The sequence below is a fragment of the Octodon degus genome, unplaced genomic scaffold, assembly GCF_000260255.1.
Source record: "Octodon degus isolate 3935 unplaced genomic scaffold, OctDeg1.0 scaffold00153, whole genome shotgun sequence".
In the NCBI taxonomy this organism is placed as follows: domain Eukaryota; kingdom Metazoa; phylum Chordata; class Mammalia; order Rodentia; family Octodontidae; genus Octodon; species Octodon degus.
In genome coordinates, this window is record NW_004524729.1 from 1,224,459 (window position 1) to 1,234,335 (window position 9,877).

Below are 9,877 nucleotides of genomic sequence, written 5' to 3' on the forward strand. Positions count from 1 at the left end.
GAGAGAGAGAGAGAGAGAGAGAGAGAGAGACAGAGAGAGAGAGAGAGAGAGACAGAGAGAGAGACAGAGAGAGAGACAGAGAGACAGAGACAGAGAGAGACAGAGACAGAGACACAGAGAGAGAGAGACAGACAGAGACAGACAGACAGACAGACAGACAGACAGACAGACACAGAGAGGAGATCCAATAAATCAAAAGACATCCTATGTTCGTGGACTGATGAATTAATAGTGCTAAAAAATCCATGTTACTAAAACAGTCTACACGTTGAATGTCTTCTCTAGCAAAATTCCAATGTCAGCTGGGAACAGCGGTACACTCCTACAATCCCAGTTACTGGGGCGGCTGATAAGGCAGGAAGATCACAAAATACATCCCAAATACTCGAGGAGCCATGGCCGCTCCATGAAGTTGAGATTCTGGAGCCCCTGAGGATTTGCTTCGGCATCAGGGATCCTCACGCTGCCATGGGCAATGCTGGCACTCAGCGCCTGCTCTGCACGTCTCTTGTGCCCTGTGCCACTGGGGATGCTGGGTAAGTGAGGTGGCACTCGGCAATCCCCACGTCCCTCGTCACCCTGGGCTCAAATACAGCCAGCCTACCTGCTCATCCTATCCGCCACCCCCTAAGCCACGCTGGGCGCAGAACTATTTGTTGTTTATTTCTGTATTTTAAGCCCCTCCACAAAGGCCCCCAGAAGGGGCTCAGTGAACGCGAGCCGAGTGGCATCTTACGTATCCACTAAAATGCTCATTCTGCAGACCTCGAAGCCAAAGGTGGGGAAATGTCAAGCCCTGATTCCAAATGCATAAAAGTGATATAGAGATGTGGATACAAGACAGAAGAGAATGTGGAACAATAAAAATTGTTAGACAAGGTAGAGGATGCTGTTTTCTTTTGATTTTTGTTATTACTATGAAATGATTATGTGTAGAACTTGAAAGTGAAGGAAGAAATGGCTGTAACGTTTAGCCCCCTAGAAAGCAACTTGAAAACTTCACCATGTGTCGAGGACAATGAGGCTGATTCCTGACATGTGGGAGACTGACTCTTGCGGCTGGACTTTGCTTCTCACTCTGGAGTTCTCTCCGGGTATGCAGAGTGCTGCTGAAGACGCAGAGCTCCCAGCAGTGGACCCCCACTGCAGTGTCTGTGGTGTTTCCTCACCCTTCTCTCAGCTCTCTCTTTTCGGTAACCCCAAAGCATAACACTGGGCAAGGCCCACCAGCTGCTCTGCGACTTCCCCTGAGGAGAGGCTCTCTGTCTTACCAGGAATCACAAACAGACTGAGTGCACCCCTCGCTCAGACTTCGGCCGCTGGTGACCAGACCGCCACGTGAAAAGGGTGGGGACCCTTGGAGATGGCTGATTCCGGGTCTCAGGGACAAGAAAGACAAGATGAACCTGGAATATTTTTGTCATCCTGGAAATCAAGAAAGTGATCCAAGGCTGTTATGGCCACCTCGATAGTCCCAGGAGCCATCATGAAAAGGCCCCACTGCCAAGAGGGAGCGACTGTCAGTAAGAACGAAACTGTAAGGAACTGAAACACATCAAATAGGTTTACGTCAAACATTCCTAGCAGTTACTCACGGAAGGGCAGGAAAGCCCCATTCCCGAGAATTCTCGGGAGCCGATGTGAGAGAGGGGACAGAAGCAGGCCTCTCATGCCACCCATTCGCCACTAGCAGTGGCGAAAGAAAGTCCGCCCTGTAGAAGTGCTCGGGCCGATGACAGGCACAGAGAGCCCTGCTTCATGATCTCTAGGTAGAACCAACAGTGGCTGTAAACGTTACAGAAAGAGACGGTCGGTCCACAGCTGGTGAGCACTAACTGGACAATCCTTGTGCAGAACAAACATGTAGAAATACGCAATGGTTCTGTGGGTCTATCAGTTCTGGGCAGGGGCCGGGAGGGAGGCAGGGAAGCATGAATTGTCACTGTGGGCTGCAGTCATCAAAGCCAGAACGGAGGAAACTTACAAGGCCACAACTGAGGTTACTTCCAAATTAAAATGGACTGAAGCCAATAGGTTAAAAAAAGAATTGTGGCAAACGGCCCCATCACAGTTTCTGACTTGATTTGGCTCTGATTCACAGAGGTTATAAAAGAGACCACGAGATGATCAGGGAAGTCCTGGCTAGATATTTATCAATAGTATTGATATGATTATGCAATGTGGAATTACTATTATGGCCTTGGTTTTAAAGAGTTTACAGGCCACACATGGCAGTGTACACCTGTAATCCCAGCACTTGGGAGGCTGAGACAGGAGGATCGTTGTGAATTCAAGGCCAGCCTGAACTGCATAGTGAGACCTTGGGGTGACAAAACAAAACAAAACTTTAAAAAATAAAATGAAATAAATAAAGAGTTTGCATCTCTCAGAGAGACAGATGGCAACTGTGGTGTCTGATGTTTGGTTCAATCAATATGGGGTTGCTGAAGAGCTGGCGAGGCAGGAGGATGGTTGGAGCTTGGGAGACGGCACACGAGCAGATCCCTTCTATTATTCTCTTTACCTTCCTACATGTTTTGAATTTTCAATAATCAAAAGCCTAAAACACTAATAAAATATAAATGACACTCTTCCTTATCCTCACAATTGACGTCTGGGGACAAAGATGCCACAGAAACAGTGGGACTCTTACCTTTTCATTAACTGGAGGAAAATTTTCCTTGGTAGCCGGTAGACAAAGGTGTCAAGGACAATCTTGAGGTAATTCAAAGAGACGTAGCCACCTCTGGAGGGGTCCCCGGCACTGAGGGCTTTTTCAATCTTATCAATGGACTTTGAAAACTGCAATGAATTAAAATTTTGGAGATGCATTCATAAAAATCAACCCGATAGAGTTTTTTGATCACTTTATTATTTTTTTTAACCAAAACCTCTTCACATTTTCCTCTACAAAAACTGATCAAAAAGGTTACTGTGGCATGTGCCGAACTTCAAATGATTAATTGATGAGTTCGCTACTAAACAGCATTCTCAGCCTTTGCTTCTCAGTGATGAGGCAGACAAGTTTCATGGGGAAAAGCAGCACATGCCACAGGGCCACCTCAAATTTCGGCACTAAAAATGCTCGGTGGATCTGCCAGTTTGATGCATCTTTCTTAATATACTTCAAGCCGTTCTCGCTGTGAAGCCACCCCTGAGTAAGGCAGGCCAAACAAACACGCAAGCCGGCAGCATTTGATTAAAAATAGAAGTTGATTTCACAATAAGGAAAGCAATTAATATCAGAATTACATAACGTACATTTTTGGCATTTCTTAAATAGTCCTTTCTTTTTTTTTTTGCAAAACCCTGGGTGACTGAGCTTTGTTTCGGAGATTCCTAAACCGCAGTGAAGTAGGTTAACCACTGATTTTATGACTCATAAAAATACTGTGCAGACTGGTTTTCTTCCTAAAGGCTTTCCTGCTGTTTGTTATTGAGTAATAACAACATTCTCTGATATTTTCCACCATCCCACTTCACCTGAATCCATTTTCTCCTGCTAACTTAGACAAGAAGGCAAACAAAATAACCGTCCACTTGGTGAGTGGCGAAGACTATTTTCAAACCCTGCTGTGGCACGGACATGTGCGTGTGAGGATTTCCACCCACCGGAGGAACACAGAAGCGTGTTGGGTAGAATATCCTTAATATGCCCAGGAATATTGGGAACTAAAGGGAAGAATCTTTAAAAATATCTAGAGACTTAAATTTCTTAGAAAGATCTATGCTGCTCAGAAAATTGTACGCAGCTAGCTCCGAATGCAGTTCAGTTTGTTCAAGTCCCTTGCAGGGAGGTGGACAGGAGGAGGCGCGTGCAGGAGAGTCCCGCGTGGACAGGGGCTCTGTGTCTCGATGGGCTCCAGGAAGTCCATTTTTGTGCCTTAATGACACTTGGTCCCCAGTAGTGTGTTTTTTCAGTAGCATGTCTGTGGTATGATCAAGAGCTTTGGGGACCACAGAAGCTGGTGACACAGGAACACATTCTTGGTGGAGGGTGTAGCCTTTTAAGAATGTTCTTTGTCATTGTTTGTGCAGAAAGTAAGAGCCCTTTTTAAGAAAATGCAAGCAGCCCTGCAGAGTATAAAGAGGAAATAAAGCAACCTGGAAGTCTCACCAGCCAGTTCACACAAGACGCTTGCAAAGCTCCGGGCACGACTGCACTAACCCAGGGAATGTCACACAAATGAAATCAGGCTGCTCCTCAGCGTTTCCTGGTCCCCACCTGAGTGAGAGCTCTGAGATCTCTCTGTCTCTGTCTCTCTGTCTCTCTGTCTCTCTGTCTCTCTCTCTCTCACACACACACACACACACACACTGTCCTTTTCTGCTACAACACGTGAAAGGCTGCATGACCCGTGTGCATTCGGTTTGCCTCTCCCGACTCCATGTGGGGCCAGGTGAGTGAATGTTCTGCCGGGTTTACTGGTTATCAGAAGGTGCACAGTTTGGGCAGGTGGGAAACACTGCACAAAGACGCAGAAGTGGAGGTATCTCCATCAAGCTTGTTCTAAACAAAGGTTGTAGTTTGTAAGAAGCCGCTCATGCACTGCCAAGCAGGGGAACGAATGATGCAACCACAGCTGAGACACCGCATGCGTCGGAGCGGCCAGAGCACAGAAGTCTAGCCATGTCCAGGGTCAGTACACATGTGGGGCGACAGCAGCTCTTGTGGGGTTTTGGTAGGAGCGGAGACATAATGGGAAAACAATGAGATGCTGACAATTAGAGAAGTGGATGGAGCTCTCCGCAGCCGAGGGCGCACGGCTCCCAGGGGCCACCTACGGGAGCTCCTGAGGTGGCAACGCTTGGGCTGGCGCAAAGCGAGGGGCAGCGGCAACGTCCTCCCAAGGGAGGAGAAAGGGCTTGTGTGGCATTAAGACAGCAGGAAACTGCAGCTGTGACAAGGACGGTGCAGCTGTGTCCATAACACAGATGGATCTCACCCTGAGCTCAGACAGGGTGAAAAGAAATGGTTTCGAAACTATGCAAACTTGCTAGAGAGAGAGGGAAAAAAGGAGCAAAAGAAAGAGGGAGGGCAGGGGGGAGAAACAGAGAACTCACGCCACGAGATGTGGAACAAAATCCCCTGCCAAAGTTTCACGGCATAAAAATGAACTCAAGAAAAATATGAATTCATTAAAATAAAGTCCTGAAAATTATAAAACAATGAAAGAGATGAGAGGAGATATTTCAGAGCTTGGGAGATAAAAAAAAAATACTAATAACATCATTACAGGAACTAATAAAAGTATAAACAGCAAGAATGAGAGATAAAGATGGAATTTAAATATTAAAGAAATGACTTGAAAGAATATTGAAGGCAGAAAAATGAGACAAAGGAATAAAGCAAACTGAGAGCCAATGACAGCCATTAAGGAGGGACAAAGAGGAGACAAAGCAAGGGGACCTGGGGGGCCCCTACCTCCAAGGAAGGGGAGGCTGCAGTGGGGACAGGGGGAGGGAGATGATTTGAGGGTTAGGACTTCAGGAATGTCCCTGACACGAAGGCAGAACTGAGCCTATACATGTAGAGAACATGCTGAATTTCAGGCGGCTTCATCAGATGTAGCTTAGTTTGGCTTTTTTTTTAATTTCAAGGAGTAAGAAAAAAAAAATATCATCCAGGCAGGAAAGCTACCAGGGAAAAAATAATTGTGTTGATCCCAGGCTCTTTGCTGCCACACCCTGTGCCTAAAGACAGCAGGAGAAATATTCACACTCTGGTGTAAGGAAGTGGGGGACAACAATCTACCCAGCCAAGTTATTCGGGTACCAAAGCAAAAGGAACGAAGTCTCGTAAGGAAAAAACAAAGAGAACAGAGCACCCGCCAGCCTTTCCTGCAGAGATTACCTGACGATGAAATCCAGCCAACCAAAAAATAAATCAAAATAAAGAACTCTGAAAGAGAAACTGCAGTGAGCATTGAACTATAGTGATGTACATTAAATTTGTATAAATATAAAATGAAGGCAAACAACCAGGGGGAATACGGTAAGAGACAGATTAGAAAGACCATAAACTCGGAGAACAACCCTCACACAGTAAAACCCGCGAGGAGGGGCGGGCGGGCAGCGCCGGGCTCAGGAAAGGGCAGCCCTGGGTCTGCAGGCGACCTCCAGCGCAGCACAGCCTCCCCCGACCTCGGCAGCTTTCTTAATCTCTCCTTGCCCTCCCTTCAGGGACCTACCAGGTCTGGTGACAGAGAATTATTCATCCAAAGTCCAGAGCTGTGTTTGCTTTCACCTGAGGACAGGGCTGTGGGGTTAAGAGTAAGGAGCCTGGAGCAACCCCGGCAGGTTCTCTAACTGCTGCGTGCCTCAGTTTCCCCACTGAGATGACAACAGTGCCCAAGTCCCCGAGCTGCAGAAGACCCAGAGGATGCTGCCTGGTCCCTGAGAAAACTCAGGAGGGTTCATTACGATCATGGTGTTTGCTCTGCTGGGAAAGCCAAGCAAATTTAAATTAAATGTTCTATTTTTTTTAAAACATGATCATTTTTCTTATAAAATTATGTCTATCTAAAATCATCATTCAAACCATCAGCTTGCACAGTTGGTTTAAAGCAAGCCTGGGCTTTTGCTGAGTCTGAGGCCAGCCTGAATGACAGAGCAAGATCCTCTTTTTAAAAAACAGGTAAATTAATAAACCAGGAAAACAATTCCATTTACGATAGCTTAACACAAAACAAACAAAAAAGAGCACCAAGGATCAACTTAACCAAGGAAGTAAAAGACTCCCACCGAAAAAATTTCAGAACACCGAAGAAAAAATCTGAAGACGACACTAGAAGACAGAATTGGTGCTACCAAAATGGTCATCTGAGCAGAAGGGATTGACAGGCTCGACGCAGTCCCCACCAAAACGCCGAGGGCATTCTTCACAGAACTAGAAAAAAAAAAAAAAATTCTAAAATTCACATGGAAACACAATTAATCCAGACTAGCCAAGGGAATCTTAAGTAAAAAGAGCAGGGCTGGAGGCTTCGCAATGCCCAATTTCAAATTACTTTACAAAGACGTATTCACAAAAAGCAGCACAGTGAGAAAAAAAAAAAAAATCACCGCACAGACCAGTGGAGCAGAGCATCCAGGAGCAAGCTCAGGGGCTGCAGCCATCCGATTCTGGACAGAGAATCCAAAAACATCTGTAGGGAAAAGAGACAGCCCTCTCCCCAGTGGTGCGGGCAACTGAACATCGTACGGGGAGACTGAGGGTAGAGCTCTGTCTCTCACTCCATAGGATTCAAAATGGGTCCAAGCGTGAGGTCTAGGACCGGAACTCTGAAACTGTGCCCGGAGAGACAACGGCAAAGCCTGAAGCCCCAGGCGCAGGCGAAGGCTTCCGGGCCAGGCCCGACCACGCAGGAGAGAACGGCGACAATCAGCCACATGGGACTGCAGGACATTACAAGGGATCTTTCTGCACAGTAAGGGAAACAGCTAACCGAGAGAGGGGATGGCCTAAAGGACAGGAGGACGGGTGTGTCAGCTACTCTCGGGACACAGAAGTGATGTCGAAAACATAGCAAGATCTCAAAATCAAATAGTCCACAGCAAATGGGCGAATGAGTTGCACAGGCATTTTTGTAAAGAACAGGCGGCCAGTAAGTACATCAAAAGGTGTCCAGCAACTTCAGCCTTCGGGTAAGTGCAAAGCCCAGCTGCTCGGAGCTTCCGCCTCCAGTCAGAGTGGCTGTCAGCAAGGGCACGAAAGCAGTGAGTGCGGGTGAGGCTGCGCAAAGGAGCCCTTCCACAGTGCTGGAGGGAACATCTTGAGCACAGTCACTACAGAAATCAGGACGGGGCTCCGCCAGAGCCTAAAACCGAGACCGGGCTACCCGCTTGGTGGTGTACGTCCGAAGCAGATGAAGTCGGCTCCCTGGGAGACCTGCATGCCCACGATGGTGCAGCACAGTTCACAGCGGACAAGGTGCGGAACTGGCCTCTGTGTTGTCAACAGATGGATGGATGGGAGGTGAGGCAGGAGGACAGCCACAAGTTTAAGGCCAGCCTGGACTACACAGAGTTCAAGGCCAGCTTCAGCTACACAGCAAGACCCTGACTCAAACCAAACCAAACCAAAACACCCCAAAAGCAGGTGGATGGAGAAAGAAAAAGTGCTACACACACACCACGGAGTGGTGTTCAGCTCCGAAGCAGAGTGACGCTGTGCCATTTGCAGGACGGTAGAGGGAACTGGAGGTCACCACGGTAAGAGAAAGAAGCCAGGTGCAGGACAGCCATCACAGTGTTCCCTAATACAAGGAATCTAAAAAAGATGAACAGGAGCAGAAGGGAGATTTTTATTAGCCAAGAGAAAGGCAGCAAGAGGGAAAGGGCATAAGGGATGATACTGGGACACACAGAAGAATTCTAGTTATATCATTAAGAGGTCATGACCGTGACGAGAATTTACGCCCACCACCCTCCCCTCCCCCCCGGTGGGTTACCAAGCAGTATGCACAGCAAGGCCGGTTTTTATTTACACAAACACATTAATGCACAGAGATACTAACAAAGTGACTACAGTGACGTTCACATAACTGGATCGTCTCTGGGACTGAGATGCCAACTGCATCTTTCTTTTTGCTTAAGAGTATTTTTGTGACTGGTGTTATCATGAAATGTCCCTAAGCAGGAGAAATTAAGAATCGATATGTGAGGCAATAGATACGCTAATTAGCTCGATTGTAGTAATCACTGCACAACGGACCTGTATCTACAAACACGGCATTGGGGCTGGGGAGATAGCTCAGCAGTCTAAGCGCCTGCCTGGCAAGAGCAAGGACCCAAGTTCACTCTCTGGTAACACATGCTGTGCCAGCCCCAGAACCCAGGCATGCCACGCTGTCCTGAAACCGGACATGGTGGCACACGCCTGTAACCACAGCGCTGGGGAGGCTGAGACAGGAGGATCGCTATGAGTCCAAGCTGCACAGTGAGACCCTGTACCAAATAAATAAATAAATATAAAAACATGGAGTTGTGCACCTTAAATAGACATGATTTTATTTGCCAGTTATACTGAGTAAAAACTAAGTCAATAAATAATTATTTTTGCCTGTCAGTCCACTCACACAGCTACCCACGGATGCAGCCCATCCTTCCATGCCTAAAGAAAGAGAGGCTTAGGACTGTGTTCCTCAAGGGCTGCCTTCATCTGTTTTGGGGAGTGGATTATAGACAATTTAACACTTTCTTCTTGATGTGTTTCAGAATTGGGTACACTCTTTTGTAATAGTCGCACATTTTGTAATGGTCATGTCTGTGTGCAAACAACGAAGTGCTTCATCGACATCAACTAGAAAAAGCAGGTTTTACCAGGCTACGGACAGATACTGAATTGCTCTTTTCTCTAACATCCTTGCCATTGCCGGCTTTCTTAGCTTACCCATCACCAGAAATTTTCTACTAATAATTTGCAAAAGCTGGATGTATGTCGAGAAACATTATCTGTCATTCATGTTTTGTACATTTTGCAAAGTTGGTCTTATGTTTGCACCAAGTTTTGCTGCTCAGAATCTTTTTCATTGTCATGTAGTCAAATTTCATGCCCTGAAGACTTCAAAGTTTAAAAAGCTCCACCTCAGCCTGGGGTACAGCCCGGTGGCCGAGCGCGTGCCTAATATAATTCAGCATCATTAAAAACATCCTTGATATCATCTGTTTTAGATTTAAATAGTTGATGCTCTTACAATTTATTTTGGTGAAGAGTAGATGGTTATAAACTCTCCCCAAAACCGTATGGCTAATAAATTATCTCATTAATAACTACTGAAAAACTACACTTCTTCCAACACTCGCTATAATATTTTAAAATCATTCAGATAATATACTAAATTCACATAGATACATTGATCTATTATCTCTAACT

General features: G+C 46.4%; 1 protein-coding gene across 1 annotated transcript in view; it reads right to left on the minus strand.

Annotated features, from left to right (window-relative positions):
• LOC111812943 (EF-hand calcium-binding domain-containing protein 6-like) overlaps nucleotides 1–9,877 on the minus strand; it is a 45,366-nt gene that overhangs the window by 3,443 nt on the left and 32,046 nt on the right. Inside the window, exon 5 of the mRNA XM_023702529.1 lies at nucleotides 2,654–2,802. Within this exon, the coding sequence (XP_023558297.1) occupies nucleotides 2,654–2,802 (149 nt within the window). The remainder of the gene's footprint in view (nucleotides 1–2,653; nucleotides 2,803–9,877) is intronic.